General features: G+C 54.1%; 5 protein-coding genes across 5 annotated transcripts; 2 read left to right on the top strand and 3 right to left on the bottom strand.

The window, feature by feature from the left end:
• Window positions 1-340: 340 nt before the first annotated feature.
• On the bottom strand, window positions 341-2586 carry SPBR_06744 (uncharacterized protein; the record flags this gene model as incomplete). The annotated part of the gene is made up of 2 exons (XM_040765000.1): window positions 341-2277; window positions 2502-2586. The coding sequence occupies 2 exons, from the start codon at window positions 2584-2586 to the stop codon at window positions 341-343; spliced, it is 2022 nt and encodes a 673-aa protein (XP_040616032.1).
• Window positions 2587-5722: 3136 nt separating this feature from the next.
• SPBR_07959 (stress response RCI peptide) lies at window positions 5723-6184 on the bottom strand (the record flags this gene model as incomplete). The annotated part of the gene is made up of 3 exons (XM_040766212.1): window positions 5723-5888; window positions 5966-6041; window positions 6139-6184. 3 exons carry the CDS (start codon window positions 6182-6184, stop codon window positions 5723-5725), a joined length of 288 nt encoding a protein of 95 aa, XP_040616031.1.
• A 4158-nt stretch (window positions 6185-10342) lies between these two features.
• On the top strand, window positions 10343-12651 carry SPBR_06724 (RNA binding protein (Arp); the record flags this gene model as incomplete). The annotated part of the gene is made up of 3 exons (XM_040764980.1): window positions 10343-10498; window positions 10598-10736; window positions 10952-12651. The coding sequence occupies 3 exons, from the start codon at window positions 10343-10345 to the stop codon at window positions 12649-12651; spliced, it is 1995 nt and encodes a 664-aa protein (XP_040616030.1).
• Window positions 12652-14498: 1847 nt separating this feature from the next.
• SPBR_06331 (uncharacterized protein) lies at window positions 14499-19805 on the bottom strand (the record flags this gene model as incomplete). Its single annotated transcript, XM_040764588.1, has 3 exons — window positions 14499-15743; window positions 15810-19295; window positions 19428-19805. The coding sequence occupies 3 exons, from the start codon at window positions 19803-19805 to the stop codon at window positions 14499-14501; spliced, it is 5109 nt and encodes a 1702-aa protein (XP_040616029.1).
• Window positions 19806-21926: 2121 nt separating this feature from the next.
• On the top strand, window positions 21927-24122 carry SPBR_06763 (sphingomyelin phosphodiesterase; the record flags this gene model as incomplete). The annotated part of the gene is made up of 1 exon (XM_040765019.1): window positions 21927-24122. One exon carries the CDS (start codon window positions 21927-21929, stop codon window positions 24120-24122), a length of 2196 nt encoding a protein of 731 aa, XP_040616028.1.
• Between the last annotated feature and the right edge of the window lie 34 nt (window positions 24123-24156).

Here is a 24156-nt window from a genome sequence, read left to right as displayed (position 1 = left end):
ATAAAGAGCCAACTTAACAAACGGCCATTTGACCAGACACTCCTTTTGTGTATATTGTCCCCTTTGTCTTGCATCCGTCTTATTTTGTGTATCGTCCTTAAGTGGCAAAAAAGGAAGCGAAAATCGAAAATCGAAATAAAAAACTGCCAATGAGAGTTCATAATCATAAAAGAATCAGACAATGAAAACTGCAGCAGATGAAAGTGGAAACATGGGTGGCTTATAAAACAGGGAAAGGGGGTATATTTAATACAACTTTGAAATCAAAACAGGACAAGGAGAACAATGTGCAGCAGATAATGTCAAGCATGGATGCCAAATGCCAGTACTTTTCAACCACTCAACGGCTGGTATTGTCATCAACAGCCTTCCCCTTCTTCAGTTTTCCATTTCTGTCTTCCACGCCCTTCAGTAGTTCGCGGAGACTCCCTTCAGCGTGACTTGGGCCTGCGACAGATGCTCGTCCGGCAGCGACCGGCGCTGGTACTTCATGGTAGTGAGATGGACTGCGTCCATTACCCAGAGGTTGTTCAGCGATTGGGCCTCCAGTTCCGTTGGCCATCCAGGGAATCCAGTGGGTGAGGCCCGAGAAAAACCCGGCTTCAGTAGCATCCTCTGGGTCGAGAAACAGGGACGGATCCTGGTTCGCCTCATCGTCCGGGTCAACAATGTGAATTCTGTGCTCTAGGGTGTTGCTGCGTCGAGAATGATGAGGAGTGGGATGGGGCGAGGCTTGTCCATTCACCGTGTCCGAGAGCACATTGTACATATCAATGGCCCCATCGGAGGTTTGAGGAAGAGCTGGTTCGCTTAGAAGGGCTGGCACATTAGAGACGTCTACCACCGGGTGCGTAGTTACTGCTGAACTCCTCTCGCGTCCAGCTGAATGCCGATGTCTTTGGTTCTTGCGACTGCTGCCAATAACTGCGTGCGCAAACGATGTGGACTTTGGTCGTCGAGGGAGTTTCACTTGCTGTCGGTCCGGTGAAGATCGAGAAGTAGCCAATGGTCCACTACTGCCAAGCAAGGCTTTGTCACCATCCACAAGGTTCGTCCTGGAGCTTTCCTTTGGAGACCTGGATCCTTTTCTGTCCCCGTCCTCCCCGCGTGGTGATTTGCTGGAATTGGACGATGTTTTGTCGCGCCCGCTGCTCTCCCCAGTTGTGGTAGCAGTGCTGTCTCCGGTGCTGTCGGCGGTGCCTAGTCCCTTCCGAGCTGCGCGGCCACGAACTGCTTCGGTAATGTCAGCCGCGGACTTCTTTTTGGACTTGTCTTCCTCCGATGACCGGCTTGACGACATGATGGTTTCCAAGGTGCCATAGGCTGCGCTGCGTCGTCTACCTCCCCCGATCCCGCCGCGCCTTCGTCGATGGCCTCGTGCGCTAGTCTCGTCGTCGTCGGATGGTACTGCTTGGAGAGTTGGTCCACCAGGACTGGACGCCCCTTTCCTGCGGCCCGTGGAATGGTTGGGATGCTGTGATACAGATGCCATAAAGGTCGCGCCAGACCCGTGGGGAGTCACATGCGAGTCGTATTTGTCGCTTAGGCAGTATCTTGACCGGGCGCAGATCTCTGCAATGCGGTCGAGGTCAGATCGAATGTCGGTCGTGGTCTGCAGGTCAGCCATGAAGCCTTTGTAAGAGAATGCCTCAATCGGCGGCAGCTTTGCCTCGTCCTTTTGTGACGGGCCATCTGTGCCTGCAACGAAAGGCCACGGTATAAACCCGCCCTTCTTTCCTTTCGATCGTGCCATGCCGAACAGGCTATTCGCTAATCCCCAGCCCACACTCTGAGCATTATTGCTGCTGTTGGCAGTAGAGTCCCAAGCCCACGACGAAGCCTGGCCGTTCTGACCGTATAGAATGCGGCGGGAGCCGGATGCACGACTGCCAGCTCGGCGGCTGCTGCTGGGCGGCCGGTAGTGGGCGGAAGTCGAAGGGGACTGTGGAGGACCGGAGTAGGTTCGGACAATGACTGGCTGCGAATATGTGGTGCTTTGTGCCCCCGTAGACTTGGCCTGTTGGTGGCGGAGCACCGGCGAAGGGAAGCTGCTGTTGAGCTCGCGGAGAGCAGAAGTACGATGTGCCGCAGTGCTGTCGTCGAGCGGTATTGACTTGCCCCTCGCACCAACCAGTGAGGTCTCGGGTGTTGTATTGCTTCCTGTCTTGAAGAAGGGAATAGACGCGGAAGAAGGCGGTTTCGGGGCCACCTGGATACCGTTGGTATGAGCGGCGGTATTTGTGACTGTGGCGGTGCCGTTGTAGCGATGGCCGTTTACTAACCGAGGCGAATAAGCGGCAGAAGGCGTAGACCGCGACGATGATGGGGGAGGAAGTGAGGAAGAAGGAATTTGTGCAGCCAACGCCGAGAGTGAGGTAGTTGGCCGGGGCTGAAATGAATCCAGGGCAGTGGTGGGGGAGGAAAGAGTAACAGTGGCAGAAAAAGGAGCCGAGGGAGAGGCATGGGAGTGACGATATGTGTGAGAGCGCAGATGGGCAGACTTGGCGACAACAAGGCCGGAGCTGAGACCGGCGTCCGAAGCTGGTCGTCGTCTGCTGGACCGCTCGCGGATGTCCCTTGCGCCATCTCGTGTTTTGTCCTCAGACAAAAGGCCATGTGGTTTGCTATTTATGTACATGGCATCCATCATGCATGGAAAGCAGGTAATATTGGGGAGGGATGCGGGTAAGTGGTGCCAATGCAAGGCCAGCTCGGAGTCGCAGATGGGGTGTATGCTGTCTCTACTTCAATGGAGGAGGAGGCGGTTTTGCCAACGCAACGGGACCCGCCCGGAGAGACAGAGGGGCGAAGCGAGTGATTGCAGAGCGCGAGACAACACGACAGAGAAAGAGAGGACAAGGAAGGATGACGCGGAGGTGCACAGCACGAAAAGAGATTTTAAAATAAGAGAAATCGAGAAGCAAAGATATCAAGGAGCGTGGCAATGCGAAAACGAGAGAGTGTGTGAACAAGAGTCGATAGGCAAGAGTTGCACCAGTCAACCCGCGCAAGATGACATGGTCGGCTCCAGCCTTTGAATTGAATTCCGACGAGGTCGAGCCCGTCGCGCCGGCCGCCTCGAAGATGCCGCGTTAATATCTGGCAGGGTGAATGCAAAGAAGAGAGGCAGGGCGCAAGAGACTGTCGGCGGGCAGCAGCAGCATGCAGCTCTCTCGGCCGCCGGTCGGCTCTGTAATTATCTCGTGGCCCTTTGTGAGCGGTGGGAAATTGTCGCTCACGGGCGGTGCAGGCCGCCGGTCTCGTGGTGTTGCGGGCGACAGAAACCAAGTCGAGATAGATGTCATACAATAATAAGAAGGCCGGACTGGAGACCAGAAAGGCGGAGCAAGGCGAGGGAGGGTGACCAGGAGCGACAACGTGGACGCCGTTAATTGCCTGCTGCTGCAGGTTTTCTCCTCACTTTGTCGTTTCGCCGTCCCGTGTCTGGCTCTGGGAGTTCTAGGTTGAGCTGTGCTGTGTCGCCGTCTTTTGTAGGCATTTCATTCCCGGACCACTTCGGCTCGACGTGTGCGTCGCTTTTGTACCAGCTTGTGCGTGTTGTCCGTGGCTGCGAGGGTGCCTGTATCCTCGGATTTTGTTACAAAAACTAAAACTAAAAAAGCCGATGCTGGATGCAGATGACGCTGTCGTTCTTTTCCGTTTCGCAACCGCCAATTCCTTCGAGATGTGCGTGGCTGGGCGCTTTGGCCACTGGCAGACAGGCTGGGGTGTGATCAGAGGAGCATTACCTCCTCAGAAGGGCAATGGTCTGTGGCACATGGGCGGCGGAAATCCGAGGGAATGGGTGCTGATATCCTGGGAGTGCCGGAGGAGGGTTTTAGATGTGTGCTGTTGAAGAGGACAATAGGAGAGGCTGCGAAATATACGAGTTGAAAAATGTTGAGGAGAAAAGAGGCAATACCGAGGAGCATGCTTCAAAGATCAGATAGGGCGGCCAAAAAGAGCTTTTCTGGCCTGTTAGGAACAACACACGCAGTTTTCAATTCGGAAAGCACGATGGGGAAGTATCCCCGGTTGTCGTTTATAAATTTTAACTCGCTCCCTCCCGTTTCAGCTCTCTTCCTTCCTTTTTTCGTATTTGCAATTGGGTCTTTCCTTTTTTATAATTTTCTTGATTTTTTAAATACTTCTTTTCACTTCGTCCTATTTGTGCAGGCCATGTCTTCACTATCGCGCGCCGCCTGCACAGACACGGACCGACATGGGGCAAAAAAGGCTGTGGAGTCGTGGGAACAACACAAAATCATGAACGAAGTCAGCGTGTGAGAGGACGCAGGAGCCACTGAAATAATGGTACCGGCGCTTCCATTGGCTGGTGGACAATGTGCATACGGAGCTGTCTGCAGACAGTCGTGGCTGCCGTTGAAAGGGCAGTTGCGAACAAGAAGGAGGGAAAGGGGGGGCAGGCGCGACCGACCGGCAGAGAAAGGGGGTGTGCAGGGCATGAGGGACCATCCCATGCACCACGAACCGGGCCAAGTCAAGAGATGCCCACCTCCACCACCACCCTCCAACTCTCCGCTGCATGGCTCAGAAATACTGAGTTGTCTCCCCAAAGAGCTGCCACACTCCAGCATTTTCTGGCACGTCGTCGTTTCTGCTTTCTGACGGGCGTTGGTCGTGGGCATGACAGGACAATGTCGTGCGTGTTTAGTTTGGCTAAGATGATGCGCAGGACGAACGCGCTTTCTTATTTGCCTATTCTCTTCCCTTTCCGGGGCCGTCATTCGCTCATTCTGCCTCCCATTGCCAGCGTATGAGGTTCTTGGGGTTTGTCCACACAATGTCGGATTTATTATGAGCCAAAGAAAGACCTGTGGATTGCGGCGTGGGTTAGCTGATGGCCAAACCCAGCATGCAGCCGTGGACTTTCGTCATTGTGGACATGGCGAGCCGATGCCTGCTTTTATTCAGTGAGATGTATGAGACGACGATTTGAATTTTTCCTTTTATTTTTCCATTTGGCTTTGTCGCATTCAGTATTGCAACTACGGTGTATTTGGTCTGCTCATCCATTTGGATGCATCGACAGCAAATTCATGGCGGGCGGCCTAGCCCCTGGTCTGGCCCGCTTACATTGACGTGTTCTCGCATATCGAGCGAGTCTTTAGTTGCAGCAGGCCGCATACTACTACGGTGTACGTCGCAGCCTGCAGCGCGTGCGGAGTCGACTACTTATAAGTTTACACCGCTTGTGAGATGCTCGAATACACTCTCTTACATCACGATGGTATTCTGCATCGCAACGATGGGATGTTAGACCTTGACGGTTATATCGTACTTGGACAAGAAAGTCACAGGTGCGGCCACCATATCTCTCGTCTTCGGCAACATATTTGTGTGATTGGATATTTGAAATAGTCTGTAGCAAAAATGGAAGCTTGACAAGGAGAGTAAAGATTTTTGTGAGAACCGTAACGTATTCTCAAAATCTTTCGGAATGGAGTAAAAACGTGACGTGAATGGAGATAAAGCATAAAACAAAAGATTAAGTGAACATCCAAGGGCGGCTTCAACAAGGTATCCGCCTCCTTAACGTTCAATTCGACCGTATACCAGCGCCTCCAACTCCTCACATCACCAACGGTCGTATAGAATGGCGCCTAGAGGGTTGGGAACTCGTTCGCGTTGCTAGGGACTCGACTGGGAGCCGTCGCGTGGACCAGGGTATTGCCTCCCCGGCATCTCTGGTCTCGTGCACTTAGGTGTTTTGGGCAATCGTACCGTAGCCACCGCCACCCGATTGCACGCGATCGCTGTAGATACCTGGAGCCCGGTCGGCAGTGAAACGGCCCTCGCGAGACTGTTCGCGCCGGTCATAGTAGACATACTCGACGTAGAATGCGTGGATATGGCCGGGGAAGACACTATATAAGAGCGTCGCGTTAGCATAGGTTTGAGGAGCGAGGGGGGAGGGAGGGTACGTAGCCGAGAAGAAACATACCCAAGAATGGTCAGGCAAATGTTGACGAGAAGGTCCGCTCCGCAGCCAGCAACGGCATAAACGCCAATGGGCGGGACTATTATGGGAGAATGATATTAGAATACTGACTCCATTTGATGCAGCGGATGAAATAATTTGGTGGCAGTGCCAGAGGAGCAAAAGCGCAGACGTACAGATGATCGTGATGATGATCACGAGAATGGCCGAAGCGGTGACCATGATTACGGTTGGAGGGGGGTTCGAGTGCTTGGTTAAAGTTCAAATGTTCGTTTCGGGGTGCTATTAGAGCAGGGCTCGGTCGTTGGTAAAAAGAATCGCAGGGACGCGAAAAACAGGCCGATTTTGTAGGTAGTGTCGTTGAAAAACACTTGAAATGAGGAGAGGCAACAAATTGCAGTATGGAATGAGGAGGGACAATGATGGCAAGCACTACGTCAGCGACGCTACACCGCGGCAGGTCTGGTGGCGGCCCCGCCTGGTCTGGCCTGGCCACAGCAGGTCGTGCCATCCAATGGCAAGGATGAACGGCGACCAATGCTCCGGCCATGCGGCCATAAACAGCAACAACGACCTATCGATGGAATCGCACCTGCCATTTTTTTATGATCTGCGTCGCTACGAAGCGGTGGCTAAGGAATGGCGCGTGGAGAAACTATCCATGTGCGCAAGGACCTATTATTGCACCGGCTGAATGGCGAACACGCTATCAGCTATATTGTATTTACCTCGCAACAGAACAAACGTGTCGATGCCTCCGTGTATTTTGCTGGTTGTTCTTATCGGCACAAATGTTGCTGCCTAGTTGCTTCGCAACTCTGTTTCTGTACCTGTCTCGTGCTGTCGTTGGTTTTCTTTGTAACTGCTTGAGCTTGCTCCTTCCCGCATAGCAGCTTCGAACGGATGACGTAGTCAGATACCGCGCCGTCCAGTATGGTGCTGGCAATGCACGTGCCTTCAAAACTTGCACCATATCGAAGAGTAGCCCAGGCGCGAAGCTGTGACTACTGGAGTCTATTCTCACCTCGTCAGGACGGCTGTTTCCATGACGGGCCGCATGGTCTTTGTTTGTCCGAAGTGAGAGGAATGGTGCTAATTCGGGGCGTTGCCGACTGTCTATAGCTGCAGATACGGGGAGAGAGAGAGAGAGAGAGATATATATATATATATATATATATATATATATATATATATAAGTTGTACCTTCTTTTCTCACCGCGAATTGTTGCCTGCCATTATTTGGTTGAGGCGTATAACATCTGCGACTGGCCGACAGCACCGTCGGCTTCGTGTGCTAGATATTGTCTTATCCTATCCTCACTCACACTGCCTCCAACAGAAGGGAAGAGTCTGAAGCAGCACCATTCTGAGTCGTATTAAAGCAGCCGTCGCACAGCATCCATAGGCATGGGCACACAGCGTCAACACAGCATTCCCACGGCGTGTAAACGAAGTAGTCCTTTGTGTACCGCAGTGTCCCTCCACTCGGGTTCTCTCCATGTCGACAACCCTCCCCTTGACTGCCTCGACTTGACCCGGACTCTGGGGTAGCCGCGAGTCGTGATGGAGAGTTGGTGGATTGCCTGAGCTTGATAATCGTAGGCGCTGATATGAAATCATTCATACCTCTTTTAGGTGTCTTGCACCGGGCAATTGTTTCTTGCTGCATGAATTCTCGTTGCACGGAATTTCTGGGATTGTTGATATGGTTGTGTTACGTCGCCTTAACAAAAGCTATTATTGCAGCATCGATTTCCCGCAAGTAAGCGAACAATCTGGCGACAGGGCAATGAGACTGACAAGGCAGTCGAAGTCAATCGACCATGAAATTAGATGTGCTGGTGCATTTTGTGCCTTTGCATGTCTGTCATCGGCGACTGGGACGTTTCATATTTGAGTGGTCAAAGTAAGATCATACAGATATACGTAGGGCAGGAAATAGGGGCTGGCCAAGGAAATATTGCAGGTCTCAATGTGACCTTTTGGAAGACATTCGAATTGAAATGGCTTGGTGAAGGGAAGAGGTTGTAGCAGGTGAGGCGAGGTGACCAACGCGCAAACACTACCACGCCACTCATTTGGATTATTTGGGGAGCTGCTTGGTCGTGAGAATGGATTGAAGAATGAGGAAGAGCGAGCCGTTTTACCGCGGCCTCTCCCGTGTTCTCGACTGTTGAATTGTAGACGGTCATCTGGGCAAGTGGCTGCAACTGGTGGGTTTGAAAGGGGAAAGACTCGACATTGCATGCTGGAATGGGAAAGACTAGCCTACGCTGACCAGTTATGCGTAGGTGGACAGGTGTGATGGAGAGATGTGCAATGTGACGGGAAGGAGAAAGGAAATAACCAAAGATACGCAAGCTGCAACGAGGGTCAGCCCGGAGTCGGATAGTGAAAGCGACAACTGATAGCAACAGGTGTCCAAGTGACAGGCGATAATTTGGTGTTGATGGACTAAGAGGATGAAGAAAATCGAAGGAAGACATGAGGAGGGCAATGGGGCGAAACAAGCATAGTAGAAACAGAGTAGGAAAGATGGAGGCTGCCGTGTTGTGCTGCACTAGCTGCAACAGACTCAAAAGAGGACGGCCAAGAGGCAAGTTGACCAGTCACGTTGGCGATGTCTCATGCCAACTCGATGTTGGTTACCAGCCGTGCCTTCCCTCAAACCTGGCGCATACGGCGGCATGTGGTATTGGCCCCTTCCTGGTGGGAAGCAGGATGATTATTAGCGCTGGAAAGAGAGAATGTCCGCAAGAAGCTCGATTTTCGACGCTTAGAACGCATATGACAAAACCCAGTCGATGCTTATGGCTTCGGGCAACCAGCAGCCGTGTTGGTTCCTTGTCATACCGATTCTGTTATCTGAGCTTTGCACCGATGGTTACGATGACAGCTCCATGCAAAGCGTTGGACCCATCGTAAGACATAACACACACTAGAATCAGGGCAAGAACAGCCACGGCAGGCACCCGTCGCGCCTTCCTAGCCAGGTGCCAGGGACCCTTACCCCACTTCCGACGCCTGTTTCCAGGCAAGCTCCCAGGTGTCTGTCAGGGGATTTTCGGTTTAAGTACCTGTGCACCAAGGCACGACCGAGAGATACAAGAGCTGGCTCCCACCCCACAGTGTGAACTGTTAAAGAGGCGAGAGACCGCAAATGGTAGAACCGCCAACAGACAGCATCGTCTATTCTAATGTCTCTGCACTACACGGGGGGGTCTATCTTGATGAGTAAAGCAACACCACTTGATAACAAACATAAAAACATCAACGTGGACATCAATTGTTAACGCAAGGCTGTGATGCCTATCAAGCGCTCTCCAAAGCTGTCTTGTAGTCGTGTAATGAGCGCGTTTGAACCCACCTAGGAAGACCCAGTAAAAAGTAAAAAATAGCCGTATTGTATAATTTATTTTGGGGCCATTGAGCAAAACAGATGCAATTTCCCTATTTTTTTTTTCGACGTATATTTTTTAACTAGTTTTTATCACCTCTCCACGCACCACAAAACGGGCCTTCCGTACCCACGTCCAAGTTCCTTGCACTGTCCAGCCCACCGTCCACCGGCCCACTCAACTGGCCTCAGCGTCCGTTTGTTCCTTCCCTCCTCAACCTCGCTGTCTCCTTTCCTTCTCTTCCGTCTTGCCTTTCCTCTGCTTCGCTCCTGCCTCCTCTACTCGACTTCCCGCCTCGACCTTCCCGTGCCGAAGCAACCAGATCTCTCTTCCCCGACCTTTCCGCTTCCTCATTCCGTTTGTTTATCTCTCCTCTTCTCCTAACTCGACGGGAAGCAGAGCGTCGTCCACTCGAGAAATCTCGGCTCAGACGACGGAAAACGACCTCTTGTCGATCGTGAATCTTCTGCAGCACCTCGCCGTCCCTTTGCTACTACATTGTACTTTGTCCCTCGACGGGCTTCGACCTCGACCCTCGGCTGGCTTATTACCTTTGTTTTTTTAACCTACAGCATCGTTTCCAGTTCTATTTTTACGTGGTTGACTTGGCTCTCGCGCCTTTTCGACCTTTGACCCCTGAATAGGCTCGCTCCGGGTACGTTTTGTGATCCGGTTTGTGCTTGTGCTTCCGCTTCGGCTCTCGGTTGCAGCTTCGACCTTACCATGCCCATCAACGCCCCCAACAACTGCCTCGTCTATTTTTGGGGCCTCGGATTGTTGTCCTGTGGTCCTCACCCGCTGCATACTGCCGTGGCCGTTGTCTTTGGATGCCCGTTATCTCTTCATCGCCTCTTATCAGCTTTGTTAACATTTGTCTTTGGTTTCTAGCTTGCCGATTTCGCAGTTCCTCCGGACCTCGACCCTCCCTCCCTTTTTTGTCTTAACCGACTTTCCCCTCTAAACCCGTCTTCTTCGAGATACAATGGCAAACAACCAACAAGCGTCGCCGTCGTTTGACCGCTACGTCGTCATCCATGTTGCCACGACTTGCGACGAACATGGTGTCTATGTCACCAAGGACTCTGCCGAAGTTATTGAGATTGGTTGGATCCTGCTCGACGCAAAGAGTTTGGATGAGGTACGATGATCCACTCTCGACCTGTTCTGACTTCAGCCCTGCCCAATTGCTGTCTAAAAATCAAGCTCTTTCAGCTAACTTGCCTTCCTCCGTCTCTAGCTTTACCGCGAAAGCGTTCTCGTCAAGCCGATAAACACGCCCATTACTCCCCTGTGCAGTGAGTCCGGATTCTCCCAGTATGCACCGATTGCCGACAATCCGGCAGCTGGCTCTATGTCGGTGGCGAACAGTAGGGATGGTAAGGATAAGACGGCAATTCTGGGACACATTGGGACGTATGGAAAGCATGAGATAAGCTGCTTCTTCCCCACTGACCCCATGCCGTGGACTTGTACCTGCTTGTCCCTGCTGAGCTTCCACCGCCAACGTGCCCGTCTGCCTCTCTGGCGAGAGGCAGACGCCTTGTCTTTCCAACTCTCTTGGTAAATACCGTTGGCTAATCTTTTCTTCTAGCGAGCCTTACCACACTCACCTGGGAGCATGTTCGCAACGCCGGGAGCTTCCGTGACGCTGTTAACCGCTTCGACACATTTGCCTCTGAACACTTGACCTCGCAGAACCTCGACTTTGTTTTCGTCACGCTCGATGCCTGGGACCTCCGTGTCCAGCTGCCCCGTGAAGCTCGCGACAAGGCTGTCGTTCTGCCTCCCTACCTGCAGCACTCTCGCACCTTTGACCTTCGCCAGGAATACCAGAGATGGCAGCAGCACCACCCGGAGTCGCTGCCTTTCGGCCCTTCATCGCTAGCTAACATCTGCGCTGCCCTCGAAGTCGAAGCTGTCCAGTCCAGTGCCCCCATTAAGCACAACCTCCCCTTCCACCTGCAGGCATTGGCCCCGGCCTCGCCCCGTCGAGCCATGGAGGAGGCTGTCACTCTAGCTCGTGTCCTACGCGGCCTGATCCGCAAGTCCCAGCCGGCCCACGAGCACGCTGATGTCCTGGCTCGTCCCATGGACGCGCGTGCGGATGTCAGAGCCTTCCTATCGGAAAGGAGTAAGGTTTTGCACATGTCTGGTCTTCCCCATGACACCACGCAGTCTGAGCTGGAGAGCTGGTTTACCCAGTTTGGTGGTCGCCCCATCGCTTTTTGGACGCTCCGCACCCCTGAGCAGCACAAGCCCACCGGCACCGGCTTTGCTGTTTTTTCGTCTCACGAAGAGGCTGCCGAGAGCCTCTGCATGAATGGCCGTGCCCTCAACGAGAAGGCCATTGAGGTGTCGCCGTCGTCCAGCCGCGTTCTTGACCGTGCTGCCGAGATCCTTACCCCGTTCCCCCCGAGCAAGAACCGCCCGCGTCCTGGGGACTGGACCTGCCCGTCTTGCGGCTTCTCCAACTTCCAGCGCCGCACAGCTTGCTTCCGTTGCTCCTTCCCTGCCGTCAGCGCCGGCCCGACTGGCGACATGGGCGGTGGCGGCTACTTCTACGGCCCCCAGTCGATGATGCCGCCCCAGCAGCAGCACGGTAACCACCATGGTCATGGCCACGGCCACGGCCATGGTCACGGTCACGGCCACATGGGTGGTGGTGGTCACGGAGGTGGTCGTATGGGTGGTAGTGGTGTTGTTCCCTTCCGTGCAGGCGACTGGAAGTGTGGCAACGAGGCATGCGGTTACCACAACTTTGCGAAGAACGTCTGCTGCCTGCGCTGTGGAGCTAGCCGTGCGACCGCAGCCGTTGTTGCGGACTCGGGCTACCCGTCGCCCATGGACAGCGGCTCGTCCTACAACATGAACCAGAATTCCATGGGTGGTAACCCCGGCCCCGGACCTTTTGCGGCGGGTGGTGGGCCCTTCGCGTCTGGTGGCGGTGCTGGTGGCGGCGGCTATGGACAACAGTTTGGTGGCCCCCCAAGTACCTACGCGCTTCCGTCGGGTCTCGGTGGTAGCAATGCTGCACCGTATCCGCCTCTGAACACACACTTCGGCCCCGTCTCGAGCTCTCACTCCGCCGGTCCCTTTGATAGCCGTGCTGCTGAGGCTGCGTTCCAGTCTGCGACTAACGGCCCCGCATCTGCTGGCCCATCCAACAACTTCTACTCGCAGAACGACCCTTTCGCCTTCCTGTCGTCTGGTATGGGCGGACTGTCAGTTAACAACTCGGTCGAGAACCGCCAGAATGGTTCCGGAGCGCCCCCTAACAAGTCGCCTGCTTGAGCGATCATTCTCAAAAGGGACGTTATCAGCACACTTGTGTTGCGCAACTGATTTTCTTCACTTCTTCTCCCTTGTTCTCTTTTTTGCCTTTATATTTTTTGTTTACCAGGACATAAAAAGGACGTTTGGATGTTGGGACCGGGCCTGGTAAGAAGTGTTCATCTTTTATTTATTTTTTATTTTTGTGCGACACACCCGGTGGCCTCGGGCTTTGTTATTCTTCGCAAGGGTTTGTGTTGCATTAGCTTTGGCAATCTCTGGCATGCTTGGGGAGCAAAAAAGGAACTGGCAGGATGGCAAAATTGAGCGGGCGATCGATCTTTATTTACAACAAGGGCCATATAAAAGGGGAAAGGTTGAGCGAACTGCGATTGGACCGGTGTCGGTGATTCTTCTTTTCTTTTATGGACTGTTTTATTCCATGTTGGATTTCGGTATTGTTGCATCGTCTCGTCCGTTGTATGCGGCCATTTTATTTTGATGTGTTTCTTCTTCTTTACCACATGCTGGTCCCAGGGCCTAGATCGTCTTTGTGCTTCTTTTAGTTGTGCAGCTTTACCTCTTTCCGTCCTTTCATTCTTCCCTTTGATCATTGCTTTTCCACTACACCATTCCCGTCTGTCTTTACAAGTTGTTTATACTTTCATTTGCTACCACGTTTTAACTGTTTTTGCCTAGTTTTGCTTGTGCCTTTTGCTTTTATTTGACTTTGTGCGCTCGCAACAATTGGGAAATGATCGGAGTGACAGCGGGCGAACAACAGGGGAACGCATTTCTCGGGAAGAACAAGAGGAGGGGTTTTGGACCAAAACAGAAGACAGTGAGGAGAACAAAACTGCACTGCATCGGACCAAGGACTTTGTTTTACATCCAGCGAACGGTTTAGGAAGCAGGCGCTGGAGGCTGCGGTTGACTAAGATAAGTCGACAACATGGAGATGGACATGGATCTGGGATGGGTACACAAAAAAAGGGAAAGGCCTGCGGAATGGCGCGTCATGTGCGGTTGTTTGGCTTTATTATTTTTCATTTCCCCTTTCGTTTCGTCTTCTTTCATTTACTCTTCTGGCTTGGGGCTTCGGTGTGAGCGTGGCGTGGAGTCCTTTTGTCATTTTTAATTCTTGCATCGAGGAAACCGACTCTCTTTATACGGTCTCTGCCTTTCTGATTTTCACTGGTGATACGTAATGACGTGGGAGATGTCAAAGGCGTAATTTTATACGGTAAGGCACATCGTGCACTATATGCCACGTCTTGTATGGCACCGGGTTCAGAAAGGAACTGATACGTGGGACCAGATACATGGACGACAAAACTTGGGTGGCGGCTTGATTATGAGAATTTCTTTAGATTATCATGAAATAAACTGAAAGGTGTACATTCCTAGTACACTATATAAGCAATGGAAGACCCTATGCCCGAGGCTCCGCATGGTGACGATACAGTATCTTCGACGTTGACTCAAGGTCAGTACATGAAAGGTCTTGGAGTATAAAAGTAAGTAAAACAAGAGATAATACAGAGAATCGAAGCCGGTCGCGTTGGGTCCCTCTCCCAATCGATAACTGTGAGAGACAAAGAAAATGCATGGAAAGCTAAAAAAAATAAAAAGAGAGAATAGAAAAAATTAGAAAAGAAACCTTGGCCGTGAGATGATAGAAATCTCTAGATTGTAATAAACACACGTAACTGGGTAACAAAAACAAGAACATAAGTCCCTGACAGAAAGTTGAGACATCGAAGAAGGGGCAGCGATGAAGGCCCCAAAAGGAGAGCCAAGAAAACGAGACTCAAAGATTAAAGAGGAAGAAATCCACACGTCTCGTGTGGTTTATCGTCAAACACAACTCAGTCTCGCAAATGGCCCCAACGGCCACCGCCTTGGTTGGAGTTGAGGTATGTCATGCCAGGCAGCGGAGGACCGCCACCTGTGCCGCCGTTGCCGCCGTTTCCCCCGTTGCCACCCGACAACATGCCGCTATAAACGGACGGGTCGAAGTTGGCCGACACTGGGCTGTTGCCGCGACTGACTGAAGTTCTCGCCGATATGACAAACCCTGCGCCAACTGCCGGCGCACCAGCAATGTTCGGGATGGGTGTGGCACTGGCGCTGCTGCTGCCGCCACCATTGGCACCAACACCGACACTGCTGCCGCGGCCCACGGTGCGTGGGCTCATGACGCTCAGCCGAGGGCTGCGGGGAACGCTCTGTTGGCGCGTCTCACGGCGGCTGTTCTTCAGAACGCGCAGTTCCTCGCGGGCCCACTCGAGCTCGCGCTCGCGCTCACCGAGCATGGTGACGGCTTCGGCCCACTGTTGACGTGCCGCTTCAGATTCGTTGCGGTTCTGTGCCTCATGGATTTTGACTAGGTTGTCGCTGGCACGGTGTTCGAGCTCCTTTATCCGGGCGTTGAGGTTGCGGTTCTCGGCACTTAAGTCGGCGGCTGCGTTGGAAGCGTCCTGGTAAGCACGGCGTGCGTGGGATAGATCGTTGTCGGCATTGGACGACTTGCGCTCGAGTATCGTGACCCTGTCCTGGGCTTCCTTGAGCGCAACGCGGGCAGCGCCTAGCTCAGCCACATCGACCTGGCTGGAGCCAGCAAGAAGGGCGTTTGCCTCAGAAAGGTGGTTCTCGAGCGCCGTCGTCTCGGTACGCAGTTCGGCCAGTGACACCGTGCGAGCTTCCAGCTTTTCCTTGACCGCGTCGGCTTCCTTAATGGCCTTATCTCGCTCAGCTTCAAAGATACCACGATCCTTGACGGATTCAATCAGCTTCTTCTGACAATTGATAATGGTGGAGGTGTTGCTCTTGACCAGACGGTCCAGCGTGCGCACACGCTCCGTCAACGTCGCCTCAAGGCCCTCTTTATCTTCCAATTGAGACTCCAGGAGCGTGACCTTCGCAGCCAGTGCTTCGAGCTGAGCTAGCGATATCTGAACGGTTGAGCTACTGTCGGCGGCCGTCACATCAAGGCGGCCCAGGGCATACTTGATGACATCGTTGAACTGTATCGGCACTTCGCGAACAATGGGATTCGTGGCATCAGTCAGACGCACTCGCTTCGGTGTGTCGCTGACCTGATCGTCACCGTCCTGTTTGAAGTGTCAGTTGTGCCTTGAACTCCGTATTAACCTTTTTATTTCCACAAATGGACTTACGTCGCTTACTAATTGCCGTTTCCGTGATGTGAGGAGGCCACCGTCAAGGGTCTCTTCTTGCGTAAATGTGGGCTGTGATACGGCACCCGAGGAATGTATATAAATATCAAACACCTCCTCCGGGAGCGGTGTCGGGCCCCAGGCTAGAACATCAGTGGGGTCCGCGATCATCTTGGCGAATGCTGTGGCTGCCTCGTGGGGTTTTGGCGGGTTGATGTCGTATGGGTTATCTCTGAGATGGGACAGGCACTCAATCGTGCACAGAAGAAGGGCGTTTTTACGCTCCATGTCATCAACCGAGTTGCGTTCGAGACGGAGGTCGACGTGCTCCAGCGACAAGGCGCTGACTAGAAGCATGACAATAGGTTTTGGCAGCTGGCGGCGGGCGCCTTTGCCATAGTTCTGCGCGGCAACGTTTTCTGCCGTCGCCGTTGAGCCGTCCAGGAAGTAGCCAAGAAGGCCAGATGTCCGTGCCGTGTGATCAAAGCCAATGACAATGTCAAAGTCACCAGGCCGAGGGAAATCGTCGTCGTTGGTTCTGGTCGCGTTTATGGCCTCTCGCATCTCGGTCGTGTCGGCTAACAAGACACTGAGCGAACCACTTCGACGGCGTCGTCTCTCCTGCTGTCCAGAGTCGCCTGATTCAGTCGAGGTCTTGCCTGGGTTGAGTGGGCGGGGATGAGTGTGGCTGCCAGCTTGGAAGCGTTCCACTGAGATGCCGGCAGTACTGACGATGGCCTCGACGTAATCCATAGCGACACCCTTACGCACGAGGATTAACACGTCCTTCTCGAGCGTCGAGATGGCTTCGAGAAACTCGTAGACAAAGGAGTACTTGCTGTTCGTGTCGACGGCATGTTTCATCATGGCCTCTTTAGACATAGGTGGGAGGCTGTCGTAGAATGTAGGCAGATCAGAAAAGTCCATCAGCTTGCGCAGCAGCTCATCAATACGGGCAACGGCCTCGGCACTTGGAACCTCGTACACATCGCGGGAAAAGACTTCACTAAAGTCCTTGATAGCCTTCTGGTTCTCTTTCTCGATAACAAGATCGGCGTAGTACTGGCGCGTGTTGGCAGCAAAAGGGAGTGTCACAACATAGCTAGAGGTGGTGAAGTTGGGTCCCGATAAGGATGGGAGATCATCTTCATCGCCCCCCATGGACAGAGGACTGGACGGTGCTTCGGCCTCATTCTTCTTGGCCTCATCGTCATCTCCAGCGTCATCACCATCATTCCCGTCGAAATCGTCAACATCAGCATTGACCGTATTACCGCTGCCTTCGATACCTACCAGAGGGTACTCAGGTTCGGGCTCAGGCGACAGCTCGAGGCCAGAAGTCGCCATGGGATCAGCATCAACAAAGGAGAGGTCACCGGGTGCAATCGTGACGGAGTGGATATCGGGTGCGTTGTTAATGGCGGCGGGAGAGATGAGAAGCGGCAGCGAAGTATCAATGGTGCCAGGGGCGTCAAGCGCAGCGTCTGCTCTGGTTGCCGGTGTAGTCGTTAATGGAACTGAAACAGGTAAGACATTACTTGAGCTACTGGTGATGCTCTCTTCTTGGGAGGCCTGCTGATGCGGCTGCTGCTCTTGCTGCTGGGAGGAGGCGGCCGCCATTTCTTCTTCGAGACGATGGATCTCAGCAAGGACAAGCGGGTCATCCTCGTCGGTCATACTACTGTCAACCATAGCATCGTCGTTGGCCGTTGAATCAAACTGAGCCTGCATTGCCTGCCGGAGTTTGTCGACAGCCGATATGGGCTGCCGGGGCGATTCGTCCATGATCGCTTCTGGGGCTCTGTAGATTTGCTGGGAGGGAGTGCTGGGGCGGGGATTGGAGAGATCGGTCGGGCTGTCAAACACACGATCGCGGCCTTGGTTGTTGCTGTAGGGAGGCGGTATAATCTGCGCCGACGAGGGACGTGGGATGGACGAAAAGGAGCTGCCAGTTGTCTGCGAAGGGTTGCGGGCAGCGCTTAGGACCGTACTAGCAACGCGAATCGGTCGTGTCGAGTCGTGAATGATAGAAACAGCAGAAAAGTTGTTGCTGCCGGCTGCGGAGGAGGAAAGGGGGGTTTTGGTGCCGCCTGGAATTTGTTGTCCGATCGGTTGGCCCGGCTGCTGGCTTTCCTGGGTAAGGAGACAGAAATCGGCCTCAGGCTGTGTTAGGAAATTGAGAGACGCGCTCCCAGTGCCACTGGTAGTGGACTTATCAGCACTGGCTTCAACAGGTGTAGAGGGCTCTTCAGATGCCCAGTCGGTAGATGACCGAAACAGCTGATTCTCCTGGGACGGGGTAGGGAGAGGACACGGAACAACCTGTGCTTCACCACTGGCAGTGCTGTCGGTATTTGGGGCCGGCTGCTGTGAGAGGACCGAGGGGATAAAAGATGGAGATTGTGATTTTGCAGCCTGTTGCAGTAACTCCTGCGAAACCTGGGACACTTTCGGTGTTGGAACCTCGTCGGGGATGGGGCTGCTGTCCTCGAACTGGTCGACGAATAGTGGCAGCTCGTCGTCTGGACCAATGGCAGTACGAAGGGTGCCGTTTTCTTCAGCCTGGGAGTCAGGAATCGTGAGCCCAGAGGGTAACTGTGGGCAATCTTCTTCAAAATCTGCCTCGTCCGGCGAGTTGGACTTCTGCGAGGAATGGTAGACCGAAGAGAGTTGCTCACTGGTGGGTGACAAACTGGGGAGGTCGTCTGACGAGAACTGGAAAGCAACGGCAGACTGCGGCTGCAACCACCCGTTCCTCTGCAGGGCGAGACGGGAGATCTGGGAGAGGTGGGATTGCTGTGACAGGCGGATGTACTCCTTTGGGTCAAAGTCTGGACGCGTGGTAATATCGACCAAATGGACAGTAGCTGCAGTTCGGAGGACAGTATCTGGGTCAAGGCGCTCCGGGTTGCGAGACACCTCGTTGTGATCAACGCTCTGTTCACGAGTGGCAGGAGGTGAAGAAAGAACACTTTGGCCTTGGCCCTGGCTCTGGCTCTGGCGCCGGCTTTGGCTTTGGCTCTGATCGTTGCCGGTCAAGCTGGGCTCGACAGCACGGCTTGTGTCCAGTCGAATGCCCCGTACAAGGCGTCTCTTGCGCGGCGGTGGGGTTGCGTCCTCGCCCGCGATTTCCTTCTCAGAAGGAGAGACAGGACGCTTGCGCTGCAGCCTCCTGCCGATGCTCTTTTCGGGAACGTCGCTGCCACCGTTACCAGACGGTGGCGTGAGAGCCTGAGACTCCTGGGACGTGAGAACGCTGCTTGTGTTGGCGTACGAGCTCTGAGAGGAGATTTCGACCGGGACAGACTTTGCAGGCGAAGACTTGGGCTTGCTAGACTTGGGTGCATGCGTTGCCGTAGACTTGGACTTGGGCTTGGGCTTTGGTTTGGTCTTGAGCGTAGACTGGCCGGCAGTTTGGATGTTGCGTGCCTTTTTGACCTGTTTCCAGTCGCGGACAGCCTCGCTGTTGGCGTCGCGTGCAGGAATCTAGAAAGTTAGCCCACGGCCCAGACTACCAAAAAAAAAAAAAAAAGTAAATAAGAATAAAGAAATAAAAACATAAAAGCATAAAATCATAGAACATAAAACTTCGCCAGTCGCAATCCAGACACAACATACCCAAGACTTCTCGTACGACTTGCCGGTGACAGCGTCGTTGCACCAGTCAATCAAATAATAACGGACGCCGCGTTCAAGCTTCTCATCAACAATGTCCTTGATGGCATACCACTCGCCGTCCTGGCTTTCTGCACCCTCGACGTCGTCCGTAGCAGGCGACGGCGTGGTTTCCTTTGCAGGATTGGTAGGCTTGGTAGGCTTGGTAGGCTTTGTGGATTTTGTGAGCTTTGTTGGCTTTCCCGGCTTCTGCTTGTTGTTTTTGGTGGATTTGGAAAATTTCGGCAGATTCGTGCTGAGAGGGAGCTGGGTCGAAGGCCCCACGATACTGCTCGAAGAGACGGTGGGATGGGAAGAAGGGCTTTGCGCGAGCTCGGGCATTGATGTCTGGGCTTCGCGTTGTGCCGTGGTGCGCGTTCGGCGTGTGGTCGACGATGAGGAGGGCAGCAATGCTGAAATGTTGTTTCGCTTTTGGGTGTTTTTCAAAACAGCTGAACGAAGTGACGTTGACTTGGACCGCGCGCGCGCCGTTTTTGAGCGTTCCCGGATAGGATCCCTACTTTTCTGAAGCGAAACAAAGAGGGCTGGCGAGGCAGAGGCTGCGAGGGGTGGAGGGGTTGCTGGAAATGGCTGAGACGCCGACGGTGATGTGTCGTCGTCCATCGGAGCGTCCCAAGCGCGATGCGTGTAGCCAAGATTAGTGGACGGATTTGGCAGAGGCGTGCTAGATATCACCACGTGAAGTGTCACGTGAGGCGCTATTGCGAATAGTGAAGCAAAGTAGCTGTGGAACGTCGACGAGCTGTGGGCGTACTTTTTTCGCGACTTGGAAGTGCAGAGGAATGTTGGTTGAGGTTGGAGAAAAGAAGAAAGAGTTCAGAGAGAATGTTTCGCAGAAATTGAAGACCAGAATGAAAGCAAGGAATCCAGAGAGCAGGCTGCCAGGTTCTTTCTCTCTTTCGTCGGCGCAGAGTGGCAGAACCAACTACAATGGGAGTTGGTCTGTCCCAATTAGGAAACTACGCAGTCGAAGCACAGTTTGGAGCTCTTCATGCTATTCATGTACCATCATTCACTGTGCCAAAAAGTCGCAAAAAAGTCTCCACAGCTGTGTAACGGAGAGGCCTTGCTTTGGCCTGGCTGAGTGTCATTCACCGTCTACGGTGATCATTTATGGCACGAGATCACTCCAACATACGCCGTATTGTGAGGCCATGTGCAATCTCTATCGTGCTTGCTTCTATTGTGATGCAGATTCGTTAACCGGCAGAGTCGTTCCTGCCAGTATGTGCTCACTTACTTGTAGAAAGTGTAGAGAAAGCTAGTCTACTGTGGTGAATATTTGCCCAATGCACCTTCCTGTTCGCAGAGACCCGTTTGTAGGAGAGGAGGCAAGAGCTGCAGTCAATAGATCTGTACGGCAGCTACAATTCACGACATACAGAAAGAGCAATGGAGTAGCCACGCCCCCCCCACATTCAGCAGGCTATTCAGCAGGCAGCATCGACCGTGAATCTGCTACTGGGGACCTCTCGATCATTTTTCAGCCTTCTCTCAGATTCCGTTTACATTTTCAGCAAGTTGCCCCAACCTGCCAAGTCCAATCGTTAAACAGCCCTAGCCACGAAACTTGCGCGACTTGCCATCATTCGACACTTTTAAGCGACTGATGGAATAATCGTCAAACTTCAGAACAACATCGAGACCTTCAAAGAGAACTCAAAGGTCAATTACAATGATCGAAAAGTGTTAGCTCGATGCTGATAGAAGATATAAGCTGCCACCAACACGTACTACCCCAGCTCGCTCCCGCCGCTAACGCTCATACCCCGTCAGCCGGGCGAAGCTCTGCTGGGGTCTGAATGAGACCTCGCCCGGCTGCTGGGAACGGCTGACCTATGAACTTATAGGGCACACGCACGTTCCACCGATGACTTTCCAAGACACCGAAGCAAGCTCGCTTCGTATCCCGTAGTGTGATAACGCGGCTGTCACGCTGCTATCGCGCCCCGTCTCCGCTGGGGTCGTTTGCGCACATGGAACTTGCCGATCCTCTATCCTCTCATCGCTGGCCCTCCTGCACCAGCTTCTGTTTCCTTTGAGGGATCGGTGAGAAGTTCCAAGAGCGTCGATCTCGACGACATCGCGCGTTGTTCTCGAGCACGTTTTCTCCGTGCTGCACTTCCAACCTCCGCATTTGTCCATTTGTCCATTTGCCCATTTGCCCATTGTCAAATTCTCGCATCTCACTGCAGCTCGCCCGCGGCACCTCCTCTCCGCTTTCAACGTCTTCTTGCGGCCCGTCCTCAAAGTGGCATGGCACTCGACTCTTCCCCTCACTGCCTCCACATACTACATGCTATATAACGCCTGCTTCCCGCCGCGAGACGGCTGTTGTGCCCCATGAGGCCCAGAGACGCAGCCCACGGTGCCCTGACGACATCCGCCTTTACTGTCCTAGTGCTTGTGTCTGTCTCCCTGCTGCTCGTCTTGCTCTTGAACATGAAGTCCTCAACCGCTTTGGCCGTGGCCGCAGCCACAGCTGGGCATGTCGCTGCCGGTGCCACCGGTACCTCGTCCACCTCCACGCTGCCATCGGCACAGCCCGCTACACGCATCCCGGGCATCTCGGCCTATGTCGTGCCTGCGGCCTTTCCGACAACGGCTTTTGCTAGCTACTATGTCAAGCCCGGCCCGACCAACGAGCCCCAGCCGGTGCTGAGCGACCCGGCTTTGAAGGAGACCTTTCCGCTCAACCTGACGAGCCCGTTCAGCATTCCAGACACGAACGACGATCCCATCTATTACCCGCAGCCGCTGGCCAACCTGAGCGATGCGAGTGCTTCTGCCGTCATCCAGGCCGCCACGTCTGAGATCAAAGACATTCTCTCTGCGAACCGGTCATTCCCCAACAACTGCTCGCGCTGTGTCGCTGCTTTGGCCGTCGGCCAGATGGCTGCCCGTCTGGCGCCCTCTGCTCTGCCTGCCGCCATGGTTGCGCTGTGTGAAGCAACGGGGTTTGCGTCCAACGAAACTTGTGCCACCAACTACGCCCCTGGGACGTTTGGTGCTGCGTGGACGCAGATTCTCGCGGCGGCCGATGTGACGGGACTTGATGGCCAGTACATTTGTGCATCGCTCAGCACACAATTCTGCCCCAGCCCCGGCGTGCAGTCTGTCAAGGCCGTCTTTCCCAAGCAGCGACCACCCCATGCAAATACCGTGCCAGCACGGAGTGGCCAGCGTGTCAAGGTTCTGCACGTTTCAGATCTGCATCTGGACCCGCGCTATCTCGTCGGCAGCGAAGCCAATTGTACTTCCGGCCTCTGCTGCCGGCCGCCCGATCTCTCGGCTGGCCGCACGGCTACCGCCAGCTCTGCCGGTCCAGCCTCTACCCCAGAGATATCCGTGCCAGCACCGCTCTTTGGCTACTTCCGCTGCGACTCGCCGTACTTTTTGGCACTTGCAGCCCTGCAGGCGATTGGTCCTCTGACCGGCACATCTGCTGAGGATCCTCTGGCCTTTACACTCTACACGGGCGACTTGGTCGCCCACGACCCTATCAATCAGCTCTCCGAGTCCTATGTCGAGTACGTCGAGGCCTCGCTGTGGCAGCTTTTCAAGGAGTACATTGGCGGGCCCATCTACTGCGCCCTGGGCAACCACGACACGGCCCCGGACAACCTCGATGCGCCGCAGGGCATCGACGACAAGGGACCGCTGGGTCGCCAGTTCTCGTGGAACTACGACTACGTCTCCAGTCTGTGGAAGCACTATGGCTGGATCGACGGCGCCGCCGCGGCCGAGGCCGCCCTGCACTACGGTGCCTACTCAGTCGTCGACCGCCTCGGTGTGCGGATCATCACCATCAATACCGACATGTACTACAAGAGCAACTACTACGCATTCCTGCACGCCGCCAATCCGGACTTCTCGGGCATCTTTTCGTTCCTGATCCGCGAGCTGCAGCGTGCTGAAGACGAGGGCCAGCGCGTCTTTGTCGTGGGCCACGTGCTCAGTGGTTGGGACGGCTCCAATGCGCTGCCCAACGGTGCCGATCTCTTTTACCAGATTATTGACCGCTACTCGCCGCACGTCGTTGCTAATGTCTTTTTCGGCCATACCCACGAGGACCAGGCCTTTGTTTACTACCGCAACAATGCCACCCGCCAGACAGCCGAGGATGCCGTTGCCAATGCCTGGGTCGGGCCCTCCATCACACCGCTGACCAATCTCAACTCGGGCTTCCGCATGTACGAGATCGATACGGGCTCCTGGGAGGTGATGGATGCGTACACGTTCTATGCCGATGTCGACACTTTCGAAGCACTTAATGTGACGGCGCCGTCTGATTCGAACGCCGACTCTGCCAGCGGCAGTGAGGGCCCCGTCTTCCGCTTTGAGTACTCAACTCGTGCGGCTTACGGCCCTGCCGTGCAATGGCCAGACGATGCACCGCTCAACGCCACCTTCTGGCACCGCGTTACTGAGGCCATCGAGGCCGACAAGTCGCACCGTCTCGTCAGTCAGATGAACCTGTACCAAAGCAAGAGCAGCGTGCGCACGCCCAACTGCACAAACGACGCCTGCTCTGCCGCCAAGGTGTGTTACATGCGCAGCGGCAACGCGGCACTGGGCCGTGCCTGCCCGCAAGGATTTAGCAGCGTGCAGAGCCCATTCACGGGCAAGAATTTTTAGTGTTTTTTGGGGGTCCGGGGGGAATATACAGCTG

Source organism: Sporothrix brasiliensis, assembly GCF_000820605.1.
Source record: "Sporothrix brasiliensis 5110 chromosome Unknown Cont20, whole genome shotgun sequence".
Taxonomy (NCBI): Eukaryota; Fungi; Ascomycota; class Sordariomycetes; order Ophiostomatales; family Ophiostomataceae; genus Sporothrix; species Sporothrix brasiliensis.
The sequence above is the reverse complement of the archived record's forward strand: the minus strand, read 5'-3'. Positions and strand labels throughout refer to the sequence as shown.